The sequence below is a fragment of the Crotalus tigris genome, unplaced genomic scaffold (assembly GCF_016545835.1).
Source record: "Crotalus tigris isolate CLP2741 ecotype Arizona unplaced genomic scaffold, ASM1654583v1 scf7180000017604.1628558, whole genome shotgun sequence".
Classification (NCBI taxonomy): Eukaryota; Metazoa; Chordata; class Lepidosauria; order Squamata; family Viperidae; genus Crotalus; species Crotalus tigris.
The window spans coordinates 1522135-1539612 of NW_024096507.1; the positions used below are offsets into that span (position 1 = coordinate 1522135).

The window sequence follows — 17478 nt, forward strand, 5'->3', positions numbered from 1 at the left end:
ACTTGCAATAGTGCTGAGTGAGAGATGACAGATCCTTCTGGCCCTTGCAGCAATCCCACAGTCACATGATTGCATTCTGGGCACTTGACAACTTAACTGGATTTTCAACTGTCACAATGTCCCAGGGTCACATAATCACGATTTGCAAACTTGCTTGCCTGCTTCCCACAAGTGGAGGAGCCGGCAGAAAGTTGGAAACACATGAGCATTTTGCTTAACAGTAGTAAGCAGGGTTTGTGGGAATTTGCTGCCGCTAAGTAGCACAGTCATGTGATGTCATACTTTATAGCCGTATTGCTTATCAAAGGAAATTCCAGTCCCAGTTACTGTTGTTAAGTGAGGAGTAGCTGTATGCAAAGCTTTTGATCCTGATGTTTTCTTGTAGATTGATACAGCTAGTCCCCAGTTTAAGAAAAAAGTTCCATTCCAAGGTCTGTCCTTAAGTCAAATTTCTACATAAGCCAGAATAGTATTATTATACAATATAAGTAGTATTGTGTAATGAACTTGAATCTTTGTGTATTTAACAGGAATTATTGAATATTTAATACAAATTTTGCTGCAATAGATTCCATTCTTAACTATGGATTATCCTTAAACCAGGGCATTCTCAACCCAAAGACTTGCAGTATATGTTATTTACTGACTTTCTCACTTTGATGCTATAGGAGGTTTACAGTGATGCCTTCTTCTATAAAGTTTTTCCTTTTTCCTTAAATGCTGCTTTTATATCCATAACTTTGAAGCTCTGGGTAGTAATTTGGGTTGGAAGACTTCAAACTATATTATTTTTAATAGCTCATCTGGTTCTATGAAAGGATTTCAAAAATCACATGTCTGATAATCATAAATCAGGAGTGATTCATTGAAAGGTGGTAAAAATGTAAAAACCAAATTTACATCATTTACTTCAGTATTGAATATTTTATGATCATGTAAATGTACAAATGATGCAGTAATTTACATTGTATGTATATTCAGAATATAAATGATGTCAATCAGTATCATTTGTACAATATAATACATGATCAAATGAATTCAGTAAAACTGGGTCTCATAGCCTGTGAACTTATTTCTTTGTTATCTATTCATTTTATTTATTTTTTAGAATTTTTTAACTAATTCAGGACACACATAGGCATACTGTTGTCTAAATATTATATTTTAATATTAAGGCATATGTCGATTATAAATGTTAAGTTCTTTACATTTATATTTGATTTAATAAGAATTGATGTCTCGTGTACAATATGATATCACATTAATATGGAAAATAGGTTACATCAATTAAAAATTAGTCTGGTTTGGTAAGTCTAAAATACTTATTTTTGTTGTGATTTGTTTAAGCTTTTTGAATGCAACATCAGTCCTGTAATTAGGTTACATCAGTTGTTCTTTTCAAAGAAAGATAAGCTTGAAAATTCTACTCCCCTAAGATACTGTATATATGTTAAATTAGAGATCTTGAATTTAAATCAGAGATCTTGAAAATTTTTCTTTCTGTGTTACTTTAAAAGTAGCTCTATTTCTTTTGTTGAGGTCTATGGAGATTCTCAGTTATCCAGGTCATGGTTGTCCCAAATACGTTTTTTCAAGAGGGAACTGGACTTTCTTTTTTTTTTTTTTTTGAAGACGTTTTGCTTCTCACCCAAGAAGCTTCTTTTGTTAATGAATCAGATTCCCATTTTTAAAAGTTTGTCACATGTAGCTATAAAATAAGAATGCTTTACTTTTGAGAGTTATAATATAAAATTCATTTCATGGACTTAGAGGAAATCTACAAAATTATAAAGATTTGAATAAACACATATAGTAGGTTCTTGGAACACACTGTTAATGTAAAGAAGCTTCAAAATACAATTTCATACTATTAAACATCCTCGGGATATATGGTATCTTTAAAAAGTATTTACATATATACTTTAAATTTCAAAATCTGCTTTTAAATCAGTCATACTTTTAAATATAAATATGATTGTATATATTTACATTTGCATACCAATACGCCATTGGCTTGTGAATGTCTTAGTTTTTTAAGAAATACATTACAGTTACATTTTCAGTGAATGCAATGATGATTTCCCGAATTAGAAGCATACACAGTAAAGTGAAAATAGGATACCTAGTTCAGAAATGTGAATATTACATATCAAGAAAAAAATTATTTGTTTCAGCAACCTGCTAAGTACATCCTCAGAAGTATTTTGACTTTGATTCCATATCATGAAATACCTCTTTTGAAAAGGATTGAGGGACAAAAGATCACTGCTTGAAACAATGCTTTGTTCACTACTGCTTTCATTTTTTGATCCTAATCACTGCTACACGTGACTGCTCCAAGAAGGAGATGGTATCCACGTGCAACCTTAGTTTAACAGATGCTGTAACAAAGTACAGATTTTGCATTCTCATATGTCTGGGTTTGTGGTCATTACTTTTCTCACCTACCTGTTGTTTGAATTTAGTTTCACAAGACAAGAGTGGTATAATTGCTTTGGAAATACCAGTGGCCTTGGTTAAGTTGAAATTATGTAAAATAACTTTACTGTTGTTACAATTTTTGAGTCAGTCCTGTTCCCTACATGGATAGATCCACATCTGTGTCTACTTATGACTTTCCTACTGCCACTTGACTATTTTGTATTATTTTGTTTTGTTGTATTGGGGGATGCTGTTAGTATTAACCCAGAAAACTTTGATTGTTGTGTAAATTAGAACAGTAATAAATCATAGTAAATAAGTGGTTACAATAGTAAATAATAGATGGAACAGATTTTGACTTAAGAGTAAGTTTTTAGAACTATTATTTCCCCCCTAAGTATAACTAACAATTGTCTTATTAAAATTTATAATCCAATGTATCTGGAAGACGCCATTTGAGGAAGGCTATTATAGAGATTCATGGAAAGCAAAAGTCCCATTTATCAGGTTGAAATTGTTTTAACACTTGAGAGTTTTAAGCTTCAAATTGTCATTATATGATTTACCAATTTTCATATTCTTTTCACTATCAATGTTAAATATTTAATCTTTTATCCTCTAAATAATGATTGTCTGATCTATACAGTACGCCTTTTGATTTTTCCTATTTTATTTTCCTGAGGATTTATCTGTGGAATTCTGCATGATGCTGGTATATAGATATATTCCTGCATTAAGCTGATGTAGCAGAATTCTATATAATAAAAGATCTGCAGTTGGTACTCACTTGTGAATGTTGTTAGTCAGTAGGAATAGTCCAATAAGCCATAGCTGAGCACAGTCTGTCCACTTCATTGAATCTTCTGTCTGCACAGCCTCTCTTGAAATGAATAAAGAATGAATGTGCTGCAGTAGCATTGCCTGATTGACCTCATTAATTCAGAACAAATCAGCAAGTAGTATAATGAACAGTATAGCTCAGTTATGTGGTTTCAAACATTTTCCCTACTAAATTAAAATATTTGTGGCTCATTACAAATTCTCAGTTCAACTAAAAATATAAATCTTTTTTAAAAAGGTATATATTTTAAAAATAAAAATCATTTTTAAATTATATTTAAAAAAAATACCTTTAAAATTTTTGTGTTAGTATATGGAAATGGATACACATACACTTAATGACAAAATAACTATATTACTATTGTATTTAAAAACTAGTTTCGAACAAGTCTTATTCTTGAATCTATCTCTTCCCATTCATTATAGCTTGGTTTTAGTCAGGGCTTTTTTTGTCATAGAACTCCCAGAACGGAGTTCCGGCACCTTTTTTGGATGGAATATTTTAAACGTATTGTGCTATTTGAGGCAAATAGAGAGGGGATAGTGAATGTATTGAGCTGTGTTGTTTATATATGTTTTCACTTTTGAATGTTTGATTACCCATACACCACAGTGTGTCATGAGTACCTTTTCTTAAGAATTAAAAAACCAATAAAATGTGTTTTTTTTTTAAAAAAGAACATAAACTGAGAAAGTGTGTCAAAAATAATTTGTAATCTTGAACATAATGTAACATGATGGTCAGAATTAAAGGAAATGCTGACCTAGTATGCCAAAGAAATTGGTTGTCAGAGCCTAACATTTACATATATAATGCCAAATCATGGCTTAATGTAGCCTAGCGTTTGAGTGAACTTGCTGGACACTTTTTGAATAACACTTCAGCTATCCTTCAATATATTTGTTGTATAACGTATTGGGCTACAATTTCTATTAGTCAAGATCTGAGTAGCACCAATTTGAGGAATGCTATAAGAGCATTAAAAAAATGATGTTCTTGCTGAAATATTTTAGAGCATACTACCACTGATTTATTTCCTTGACTTCTTATTTGTAATATGGAGGTGGTTAGCTTACTTTAAACAGTACTGAAACAACATTGAATTTTTTTTACAATACTGTAAAAATTGCTATGTATATAATTTAATCTGGAAAGAAATGTATTTTACCCTATCTTTATACTGAAAATTCATAATGGAAATCTAAAATCTTTTCACCTATCTTCACATTTGACAGAAATTAGATTAATGTTCCATCCAATGAAGTGGAATCGATTTCATATGAATTGTGTTATTTTAAGGTGTCAAGAAATGTCTGTTGCATTTGCTTTAGAAAGTAAAATGATTTGCCCCCAATAATATTGTTGTGTTTGTTAGGACACATAGGTAGGAAAGTTATAGTGATATGTCTTGCTTTGTTGAATACAGATGTGCATACCATACACTAAGCAGCTGAAATAAGTATTATTCTTTTCACCTGATTTCTGCCTTATATAAACTTAAATGCTACTAGGCAAATCTAAACCTTTTTGTATTGAAGTAATAATAAATGCTTTGCAATGATATTATCAGAATGAGATGTAATTGAATTACTGAATGTAGGGACTTAAAACTTCACATGCACATGCATACATGCATGTGTGGTTGGAAAATGTGTGTGTTTTTGTGTATGTGTGTGTGTGTGTGTGTGTGTGTGTTTAATGATAGAAAGTTCAAGCCAAATGACATTTAGCCTGAGCAAAATAACCCGCTATGCTTATTTGACTGAATTCATTGAGCCTCTCTCCCTGAGCTAATAAATGTTACTGGTACACACAAAAAGTTAAGCTAATTAATCATGTCTCCTTTGAAATAAATGCTGCAGGGAAGCCATTATTAAATGGCATTTAGCACAAAAGAGAATTACCTTCTTCCCAAGAGATTCTGCCATGAAGACCAATCAAAAGCTGGCACACACGTGTCACAGCTTTCTCTGCTGCTTTGATATATTTTTGGCTAGCACAGGATTGGCTCTTATCTGAATGTTATGGGAGGGTTTACTTGACACTGGTTGTAGCTTCCCTGCAGATCCTTATTTGGAAGGCTATTGAGAGAACAAGTCTTTTCCAGCAGCTGAGCATCTTGATATACATAATTCATCAAGTCGTGCTGTTCTGGAAATATGCAGATCTCTGTCTGCCCTTCAGATTTCTGTTCAGCTTGTGCAATATGTCTTTCAAGCCAGTTTCTTAAATTTTACAGCGCTGTGGAATTTTGCAAATGGGTTCTAAATAATCGAAGATCTCTTAACTGGAACACCAGTTAAATGATCTCTTATATACCTAATTGCAGGAAATTTATAAATCAACAGAACTGAGAATCAAAATTCAGTTAAAAGGATTCAGCATACTTTTTTCCCTGTATCTCAGTAATAACAGAGGACCGAAAATTCTGTTTTAATTTAGTAATACTAAAAGCATCAAAAATGCCCGAAGCAAATTATTTACTGTCAGTATCTTGGGGATACATAAAGGTAGGATTTAAGAATTTTCTACGTCATGTTTGTTTGCATGCAGTGTTTGCTTGAACATTGATTTTTTTGTATTATAGATTGAGGCCTTACTGATATGTTAAAGTAAGTTTAAAATATGTAATTGAAAATAGTGAACTCCCTCTAACATTCACTTATGCTCAAAGGAACCTATAACAGAGTTGCGCAGTCTTGAGAATAGGGCATATTCTCAGTTTAGTAGCTATAGGATCATTACTTTTAATACTGTGTTTTTGGGAAATCCAAGCTTTGATTGTTGTGCTATTTTTCATTCTCCAAGGAGAAGATTATTAAAGAGCATATAAACAATAAGGGCTGAATATGTAGTTTCATGTTTCTTGATATGTAAACATAACAATTATTACACTTCTATTTTTTGCTTTCTGTCTATGACACACATTTCAAAATTGATTAAAGCCATTCTAAAATAGTGAGTGCTTGGAAATGTTTTTTTTTCTCTCAGTGATGTTGTCAACCTTAACTTGTTGAGAATTAATTTATAAAGCATCAACTAAAAAAATAGCTTGGCTTGTTCCTTTATATTGACTGAATACATATCATCATATATATTTGTGATATGCAGTGCTAATCTAAGAAAGAACCATGAACTTATTACAAAACCTTCTGTTATGTATGTTCTGGATGCTCAAGATTTATTAACAATATGCCTTTTTTCTAAATACATGATCACTTAGTGGAATAAAGATTAATAATTTGACTTTAACATTAACATTTTCCCTTTTGTGTGTAGACTTTATCCATAAAAATGTGCTGTGTAAAAAAATCAATAGAACAACTGGAATTCTGTCCTTGTGTGACCAATAAATAGCAACAGAAAGTGATCAGATTTAAATGTAGCAGTAATAGTTCGTATTAAGGGTCTCAGTAGGACAAAGTGATGAAGCTGGACTAGAATAGATTTTTTTTTTCCAACATGATGGCCTGGAGGTAAACCACACTGTGTATAATCTAAGTAATTAGGACACTAGACAGAACTCCTGGATCTTTGCTTCTTTTAAAGTCACTGAGTGGCCTTGGACAAACCACTGAAGTTGGTGAAGCCCTATGTGCATGTGGTTTGGCTCCTAGAGTGCATTGGAAATGAAGATCAACTGACCCCAAGCAATCTTTCTGAAAAGACAATCAGTTTGCCAACTGTAATATAGTAGATAACAGCTCAATATTCTGGCTTAAAGCAGCAGTTTAATTATATGATCATTTATTGGATCATTTACTAATACTGAGTTTTTAATTTAATAAATATAAGTGAGTACAATAAAAACCTTAATAACTGAGGCATGATAGTTTAGACTTTCAAATATAGTAAGGTCTTTTTGTTGTTGCCAGCAATTCACTAAACAAATTATAATTTATACTTTTCTTGCTTTATTACCATTAATATTATGAGTTTTGTGAAGTAGAATTCTTCTCACTGCAGATTTGTTCAATAAAATATTTTTCAAGATCAACAATTAATATTTTCATGACTAGTTTCATATAAAATCTATATTTTAATTTAATTCTACCCTGCAAAATGTCCAACTTTATTTCCTATGAATAATCCAAATAATTATAGGTCATAACTATCTTTTCCTTGAAAAATTAGTTGGGTTTCAAAGGACTGTAATATTTCTTAGACCATCTACATTATTCCTATTCTTTCATTTTCACATATCTCTCTGAATGGCTGGCCAGTACAACCATGAGGGGAATTTAGATTTGGAGAATATATATCCTATATTGCTAATGCTGAAAAATATATAAGCAATCCATAGCTTCTACATGTGTTAAGACTCATGTAGAATGTAAAATGAAGTAGGAACCTAAGCTGTGATTTATACATGCTCATTAAGGAAAAAAATCTCATTGTATTGCCTCCTAATTATGAATACAAGGGCTTTATTCCTAATATTCTGTATTATGCTGTTCAGAATTGAAAAAATTAGATAGGAAGTATTGGATCTATGTGACATAGAATTCACCTTTTTCTCACTGCGTGTATTATGTTGAGTTATTTATTTATGTTGTATTCTTGTGATTTGTTATTAACTGAAGCCAATCATACAACATACTCTTCTTCCTTTGGTTCAATGCTTGTTATGGATTAAATTAAGTGATACTGGGAGCTTAGAGAACTCAGAAAGGGTTGAATGATTAACAGCAGAATAATCTTGCAAACAGAAATATGTTTCCTCTTTTATTTTAGCTGAGTTAATCATCTTGACTCAAGCCAGACTTGGTAAAATAATAGTTGATATGAAATCATAGAAGTGCTTTAATTCTACCTTTTAATACATTATAAGTTTTTATCATAGCAACAATTTCCAGGTATCAAGTTGAGAGCCCAGTGTAATTAGCAACAGATTGAATTCTATTTTCTAAGGTGGGGACCAACATAAGAATTTTGTGTTGCAGCAGTATTAGAGACCAATGATACCTATGATTTTCTGAAAATATCAAGAATGACTAAGATTTTATCTCATGTTAGCACACTCTTTTACAATTGGACAATAGTGAAGGTTAATATAATGTTAGGAGAGTGTGAGTATCTCTGGCCTAGCCTTCCCTCTTTTCTTTAATATTTTGTTTGTTTTGCTTCTGGCCAACTTTCTGAACAGACTCAAATAACTTTACCTAGTCACAATTTAAATTTCACTTAATGCCCTTCACCAATTTTCAGTCTATGGTACTGAGGCAAAACTAAGATAGCTCTATGTATTTGCTCAACGCACATAAAAAAAAACAAAAAACTTTGCCATCCACCTAAAGTCTGTGTAGGGAGTTCTTTTTCCTTTAACCATGTTTAAAATGAGTAAAGCCAACTGCCCTGGAATCTTGAGTTAACCAAGACAAATATTTTGGCTATTAACCTATGTCTGAAGAAAACTAATGCAAATCACCTGGACAGAACCTGTTTGAATATACTTGTCCCATATATTGTTGAGCAAGCAAATCAATGTCCTATTCATGCCGAGATTTACAATACAAGATAGGAATGGGACATGTGAGAAGCAGTATGAAGAAAACTCATAAAAGCAAATGTGTAAATGGGCTAAAGGAAAAGTGTAAATAGACATTAAATGTGTATCCTAGTCTACCCTCAACCCAGTTAGATTTTTGATGTATTTGGTTAGTGTATGGAGTATAAGTGATAATATATCAGGACACAGATAACTAACTGATTTATAAATAAGGAGAGCAGCGCCTTGCAGAATATCTTACACTGGATTATTTTCAGACAAGACTTCACTTATGTAATGTATATTGTCCATACACTGAGAGCAGCTGTGGAAAAGAAACAGTATATGTGAAAGAACACTACTGATAGAGCAGACTGTATATTCACAACCTGATGGCTGCAAAAATGATGTAGCTTTAAACCAAATAGTATAAACAGTACATTTCTAAATAATCCAGTATCTAACTTTTCTGAATATGGAAGATTTAAGTAAATTTTAAAATTTACATTTTCTTAGCATATGGAAAACTCACAATTTAAATTATTCCCCTTTCCCCCCCCCCCCGACAAGAAACTTTCTAATTTCTGTATTCTTCCAGCCTTTTCTAACCAGGTTCCTTCCATAAGTAGTGGATGAAAACTCATAATGTGGAAATTATAGCAGGCTTAGTTCAGCAGTACGGGAGACTTAAATATAGGATACTCTGGAGGCTCTGTGTCTTTGCTGGTTGATGGGAATCATCCTTATCACCCTTTCCTGTGACTCATCAAGCCAGCCATTCAAGTCATCAGAGACTGCTGAAAGACGCTTTCTTGTACAACGAAACAAATGGGGCAGCCCTTCAGCCTCTCTGCTTCTTGCTATGTATTTATAGGCCTTGAATTCTTGAAGCAAGAACAATGTTACAGTAAAAGAATATTGCAGAAAGCCTTGCAGTACTTTTTTGTTAAAACACAAGCTGCTTAATAAAATTAAGTCACAATCAGTACTGTCCTCCAAAGTTTATGAACCCCTACTTGCTAAACTGATAGCAAGATTGTCTGCCACTAAAGCGAGTGTAATTGAGATAATGAAATCACACAATTAGAAAACTGATGAAGCTATTGGAGGCCGTGCTTTTTGATCATTGGAATAGCTTATTCCAGCCTTCACAAGTGCCTGAAAAAGTGTTCATCATCAACTCATGCTCTTCAATCAGCAGGTTGAAGATTGTGGAGGTTAAAGTGTAATCCGTCTACAGGTCATCAAATTGAGAAAGCCAGTTTCTCTATTTTTTACATGACCCTCATCAGTTTTTTTTTTAATCTGTACATGTTTTGCTTTATAAAATGGCTATATCCGCAATAAAATCTGAATACATAGTTCCCAAAGCAGTTGGATCATTAGTTATTACTTTAAAATTTAAGTGTGTGAATTTAGATATACAGATGTTTAAGTAAACAGGTAATGTAATTAAGTTACAGTTTATTCCTGCTTATAGAAATGTATAATGTTGCTAGGTAATTTTTATTTCCACTGGAAGGAGATGGCTTGTTGACCACTAAAAAAAGTAGGAATTTAAGAAAATTGTTTTCTTTATTTCATGAGAACATAGGTGGGATGTGTGTGTATTATAAACCTTTAGTATACATTTTTAACTAGAATAAAAGCAATGAAATTGATCTCTACTCATATCCATAATCAATTTTTTCAGTATCTGTTTATATAAAATAATGTGTAGAATAATATATTTGGTGAAGTCTACTTTGACATTTTCCCGAAGAATGTATTTTACTTGTCATTGTGGTATATTGATTTGAAAATGTGAACATATCGGTTAAAAACGGTTTTTACACAATTTTTGTACCATATACCCATGTACTGGCCATTGACATACACTGTTTTGCTTTTCTTTACAGTTTAAAAGAATGCTCAATCGAGAGCTAACCCACTTATCTGAAATGAGCCGATCAGGCAATCAAGTCTCTGAATATATATCCAACACATTTTTAGGTAAGCATGAGTATAAAAACGGGTATTTCTTGGTGGTTTTTTTTTTCACTACCTACTATGGGAAATCTCATATATACACACACATACATATACATACACACACACATGTATGTATGTATGTATTTATATGTATAAATAAATAAAACAGGCATTAATTAAACACAATTATTTAATTGTAACTTTTAAGTTGGTAAGAGTTTGGCAAAGAGTTTACCAGATGGACTTTTGCTAGCTGTCTTATGGTACATTATCCATAGGTCTATATTATCCATAGGCCTACATTATCCATATGCCTTTTTGTCAAATCTTCCAAGCTATTCCCAAAGGGCTATGACTAAAAGGCAATACACTTAAAATATTTCAGACTCATTAGAGGAACATAGTTTCATTAAAACCAAATAAAAGCTACATTTGAATCTATCTTCCTTCCTTCCTTCCTTCCTTCCTTCCTTCCTTCCTTCCTTCCTTCCTTCCTTCCTTCCTTCCTTCCTTCCTTCCTTCTTCATATTCTACCCATATTGCTGTTGCAACTACAAATACATAGTGCCTCTTGCAGATCCATACATCCTCCAATTTTTCCAAGGGCTTTCCCATCATTGCTACTGATAAACCTGCTCATTCTTCTGATTATCCTAGGGTCTTCTTGAATCTGATGTGGATTGTTGTGTCAGCTATTACTATCTTGCTAGTAATCCCAGAGCTTTCCTGCCTTGGCACTTATCATCCTATCAGTCCACCCATTCCCCCAATTGTCCCTGGATATTCCTGAGACATCAGTCTTCACAGAACCTTCTCCCACTGACTCCAGTTGTCTTGCTGCCCTCCCATTGATTTAACCCAACTCCTACAGCTGTGTCAATACACTTCATAGACTTCTTACTTGGTGAGATCTGGTCAAACAAATGTTGCCTTGCAAAGCAGTTCTATAGATTGGAGCTCTAAAGTTTCATAGAATATCATGAGCATGCATAGGGGAAAATTTGGACTTTAATTGTGATAGACTAACTGAAATGTGCCTATACTGACTAATACTGCCCACTGCCAGAGGATATTGGTTATAGCACAGGATACAGTTAATTTAACTTAATTTATATCTTTCTACTTAAAAAAAAGGACATATGGCCAATGTGGGCTCATCTGGTAAAGTTTCATGGCAATGTTACTAGTGAATAACAAAGAGAATGAATTAAGAAACAAAATGAATAAGGGTGATCCAATATAGTAGAATGGAATGAATAAATACATTCAGGGAAGTGAAGGTATAGATTTGATTATGTATTCATTGATATCATTTAGGTTATGGGGTGCATATGAAAATAGGAATCCTATCTATGTGTTAGTAATAGTTGTATATTATGCCATAGTGACTGATGATAATGGAAGAATTAGATATAATTTTGGAGAAATTAAGCAGCATTCTGAATAAATGACATGAATGGATAGATAGGAGGAAGGGAGAGTGTAGAAAAAATGATTGGTTCATTTGAAGACCATAGAATAAACAAGAATAGTGATAGTTTGATGAGTAGCTGAACTAAATAATTTTTTGTTTCAGATATGTGGTTTAAACATAAGACTATTCATGCAAATACATATCAGGAAATATGAATAAAATCATGATTGATTTGCTTGTGATGATTTAAAAAAAAATAGGGAAGGATATAATGATGCTCAAAAATTCTGAAGGATAGGTCATTATTTGGTAGTCTCAAAAGTAGATCTTGACTAGATGGAGAATAAGTATAGAAGAAAAGGAAGGAAGTAGCAAAACAAAATAGCAGGAAGAAAATGTACATGTCCAGTATGAAAAGTTAATCTCACAGTACATTGAATGGAAAGTAGCCTTAAGAGGACATGGAACCTGCTTAGAAAAGTACAGTCCAGAGCACTGAAGAAGTCTATGGAATTAAATTTAATTCAAAATATGAAAAGAGATGCTTTTGAAATAATGAATGAATTTGTGAATGGTAAAAATTGGATATTCAGTCGTTTCAGCCATTTTATTTCAATCATTAACTAGCAAACAGAACAAGAGTCACACTTGATTAGACTAAAAGGAGCTTTAACAACATAAGTAAAAATGTAAGTTAAAACTTAAATATTTGGGGTATAAAAATTTATATGTAAAATATGATAGAATGTATAGAAGACAACTAAATGATTTTGTAGGGTTAAAATAGCAAAATATAAAAATAATCTATCTGAAATGTATATAACCATTATAATACTAAAAGCTATGGAAAAGTTGTAACTCAGATTATTGCTATAGAGAGAGAAAATGTTGCGATGTAATGTATAAGGAAGAATAGTATATAAGAAATAATTATGGTTTCAAACCTGAAAGTCCAGTTATAGTGACTATTTCTCTATATTGTTATAGTAACTCTAGCAGCTAATGAAATTAAGACAAAATTAAGATTCAATTGACAGTAAGGACATAAAAATAGAAATCAAATACAAAACTGCATTTGAAATGCTTCCAAGTGGAAAATATCTAGGAAATGTTTGAAGAGAATATACAACACATTGTACAAACTGTGGAACAATATTTGACTGTAATCATTGAAGTAGAATCAGATTGGTCAGGAAAAATGCATAAAATAATTATTACAATAGCAAATAAAGATAATGAAAACTATTATACAGTTAATTTTCTGTTAATGACCACTTGTTCAGTAACTGTTTGATGTTACAAAGGCACCAAACAAGTATTATTTATGACCTGCCCTTGAAGTTCTGGCCATCTCAGCATCCTCATTATCACATGATTGCAATCCAGGCACTTGGCAACTGGCTCACATGACACTTACAGCACCCCAAAGTCACATAATCACATTTGGGGCTTTCCTTGCCAGCTTCTTATAATAAACATAGTCACTGGGAAAGCTGGCAGGAAAGATTGCAAGTCGCTCCTGTAAGTCATTTTATTTATTTAAGAAAATTTGCATGGCCACCCAATTCACTCTCAGTGACTCCCACTGCTTTTTCTCTTGAACACCCCAACTATGGAGTATGAGAACCTGTGGATCTCATTTTCCATAGCACCTGCCCACAGGACACATGCTCAACCACACTTTTGTAACACATGCATGCCTGACAGCATGATAGCAGCCAACTGCAAACGCTGGGAAAGGTGGAAGGAAAAACAAGAAGAGGATAACCAGCAGCAAGATGGACAGACTCAGTTGCACTGGCAATTGATACACTGTTAGAAAATCTGAAAGATCAGGTTAGGGACCGATTATCATGGAAGAAATCTATCTATTTGGCTGCTAGAAGTCAGCACCACTTGATGGTGCATAATCATTATTTAGTGCATTGATAGGAAATAAATAAGTGTGATGTTAAAATAGCTGTATCTAAGATGAGCTGAAGTGCATTTATAAATCTGGGGAAACGAATAGAGAAATGCTAAGATGTGTAAGTGGACAGATAGTGGGAATAAGGTAGTCTCTTATAAGGAACAACTGTTTCTTGACTAAAGCAAAAATGACTGTACATACAAATGGGCTTCTGCCCATTTTATTATTGGAAAGTAAGAGTGCAGTATTTCAGGAAAAACATAAAATTAAACGTAATGGAAACGAGATACCTACAAACTATATACTTAGTAAATTAATAAGATATAAAAATAAATGGATATTGAAATGGAAATTAAATACAAAAGTAAATGAACATACAATGAAGTATATTAAGGTAGTTGGATGATACTGAGAGAATGTGTCAGGATAGCATCAGAAAACAAATGAAGAAAAAGTGAAAGGAATGGTAAGAGGAAGACTGCAAAAGCCATGGTTGAAAGATGTTGGAGAGACCCTTAGGAAGAGAGAAGTGAAATGTTTAAAGAAAAAAAGACGACTTAGGGAATGATATATGGATGTGCTGTGACAGAAAGATCTGAAGTGATTCTGTGAATGGTGCAAATATTCTACATGTTTGTGTAAATATTCTGATTGGATCCAATCAGCAAAGACATCTGCCTATCAAGAATATACTTCTGATATAGATTTGTGCTGTTTGGTCAAATAATACTTTTCCTATTGTTTATAAGGGTTTTCTAGCTGATGGTTCATTTTAAGATGGAGGGCTTTTGTGTTTAACATAACCTTAGCTACATTGACATAAAAAAAAATCAATTTTGGTAACAAGCTGCAAGTATAATTCACTGTGTGCTCCTGAGCCATCCGGGTATGATTCCGAACATGTGTTGGTTCAGAATGTTCTTGGCAGAAATCAGACAAGATGACGCTCACCTAAGTCTTTAGCAAAGTATGCAGCCAGGGAATTTATTAAGTTTTACTTCTGTTTGTGCAGCATAAACAGCAAGCAAAATTGGCTGCATGCAAGGTTCTGTCTCACTGCAATATCAATGATTTGCAATCTAAATATTCTAACATAACTGCTGTGCTGACTTAAAGATGAATAACAAAGCAGTGTCCATATTCAAATTGCTTGCTATTTGAAATATACATTTAGCTAAGGAAAAATTGAAATGGAATTTGGAAAATAGAGGAATAATCTAAAGTTTTATTTGTATGTATTTTTATTGCCAATTATAATTTTTTTAAAGAAAATGTGCAGTAGGATAGACCCAGTTGACAATCAAACACTTGCACCTCTTTTCCCCCTTCCTCCTTGACCTTCCCCCATCATCAGTTGACAATCAAACAGAAGTGTTAGAGGTGTGAAGAAGGGAAGACAAAATGACCGCCTGGGAGAAATAGAAAGCAGAAACTAAAAAAGATAATTTGCATGTCTCGGTTCCCTCTGCCATATTCTATATGATAATTTCTGAAAAAAAATTCCCCAATTGTCAGTAAGCGGCTGGGGAGCTTACCAAATAATAGATACCGTAAGTAAATTGATAATTGTTTTCTGTACTTTGCACTAGTAGGATTGCTTTTCATTAGTAAAAATCATTGGAAACAATTATTAAGCCGTAAAATATTCAGTGATAAGTATTTGTAGATTGGTAACATTAGGTAACAAAATGCAGAAGAAGTATTCAGGATCTTATTGCAGACTAGGATTCTTCAGACAATGAACTAGGGATGGCCTCCATCAAAATTATATAGTACAGCATCCATGACATTACTGGATTATGCAAAGGAATATAAGAACTGGCCTGAGCATTTGCACAAGAAATTTATCAAGTCATGCACTATTGCCAATGTTGCCTCTTCTCAGTTTGGTCTCAATACTTCCAGGTAATAGTTTGTTGCCAAGATATTTGGGCCAACCAAATATGTGGTGGAAAATAATGCATGATGGAAATGATAGAATTGACTAGAATTTTTCCTATTAATGCTATAGGTTTCTCTTTCTTGTGATTCAGATCCAAAATGAAAAAAAATGTTTTGAAAATTCACCCCTTTCATTATCCAGAGGATTAGATAGAAAACTGGATTTTATGACCCTTGACAAGAAAAATTAGACAATTTCCAGGAAGCTTGAAAAAAAGGAAATGTGCTTACCTATAGAAATGAATACATAGAAGAATTTCTTCTTTATAACTCTTTTTTTGTGCTTCCTACAGACGCCTGGTTAGGCGTTATGGGTCACACTATCAAACTAAAAGACTTTTGATGGGCTCCAGTAGGACTTTTTTTTAATGATAAAAAAATATCTGCATGCAGGATGGTAGTAATGAAGCAATCCTTCATGTGCAATAATGGAGATATGTGAAGAACAGTACCACAACCCATCAGTTTTCTTGATAAAGTCTTATAAAAGACTTTATAAAAGACTTTTCCCTTTTCTTATTAATAATGAAGGCCTTAAGACCTTGCATAAAGTTATCATTAAGGCTACTTAATCTGAACAATTCTGGATCATGTTTTATTGATTTTTTTTAAATTATTGGTAGAGATAGGTTACTTCCTTTTGAATAGAGCACAATAGGGCCCACTAAATAATTGCATAATTATATCTCTGGGAAGGAAATTGTTTGAGATAAGGAGAAGCAAGATTTGCTCAGCGATCAGACAAAGAGACCTGAACTCATTGTTAGCCTCACACTACAGTGAACAAGGACACACATTCAATTTTTCAGTTACTAAAATTGTTGGACAAGCAGGCACAAAAACAACCAAGGAAGTGATTGAAGCCTGAGAAACAGGCCCCTGGTCAGTCAACAGGAGTGCTGATTTACCACCAGCCTATCAAGTACTTAGAAGGCGAGTGCTGGACAGCACAAACAGATGACAGCTAATGGCTTAAAAGCCAGCCATCAACACAGCCCAAACAACATCTAAATACCACATGCATAACAGAACACACTCTGCTAGAGAGAAGTTCCCTGAAGATGGGCTCCAGCACAACAGCTTGGAAGACAAAACCTCTGGTTCCAGTGACTGACCCAGACTGTATCCTGCAACCTGGGACATGTATATTTGCCTTAATTCGTAAGATTTGCTCACTTTGAATGAAACCTTAGGAAATCCCTTGGAATTCCATGACCCTTCTAATATTTCCTTTCACTTGAATGCATCTGACATCTTGCTTTAGAGCCCTTTTTTTTTGATGGTTCTAAACTTTGTTCATATGACTGAAATTATAAACATCAAAGTATACACATGAGTCATTATACTTCAGCTGCTGTTGGTTTGTGCCGGTTCAAATCCTTTTTTCCCCCTCTGTTTTATTTAATTGGTGATCAGTAAAGGAATAGGAGAGGGCTGACTGCCTCTGGCTGAAAATTGGTGACATTTTCACTTGTCGGTAGCAATCTGATCAG

The 17478-nt window shown here is 33.3% G+C and overlaps 1 protein-coding gene across 15 annotated transcripts in view; it reads left to right on the forward strand.

Moving 5' to 3' along the window:
* Nucleotides 1-17478, forward strand: part of PDE4D (phosphodiesterase 4D) — a 693804-nt gene that overhangs the window by 661716 nt on the left and 14610 nt on the right. For all 15 annotated transcript variants that reach the window (XM_039320056.1, XM_039320050.1, XM_039320117.1 and 12 more), the window contains one exon: nt 10649-10742. In XM_039320056.1, the coding sequence (XP_039175990.1) occupies nt 10649-10742 (94 nt within the window). The remainder of the gene's footprint in view (nt 1-10648; nt 10743-17478) is intronic.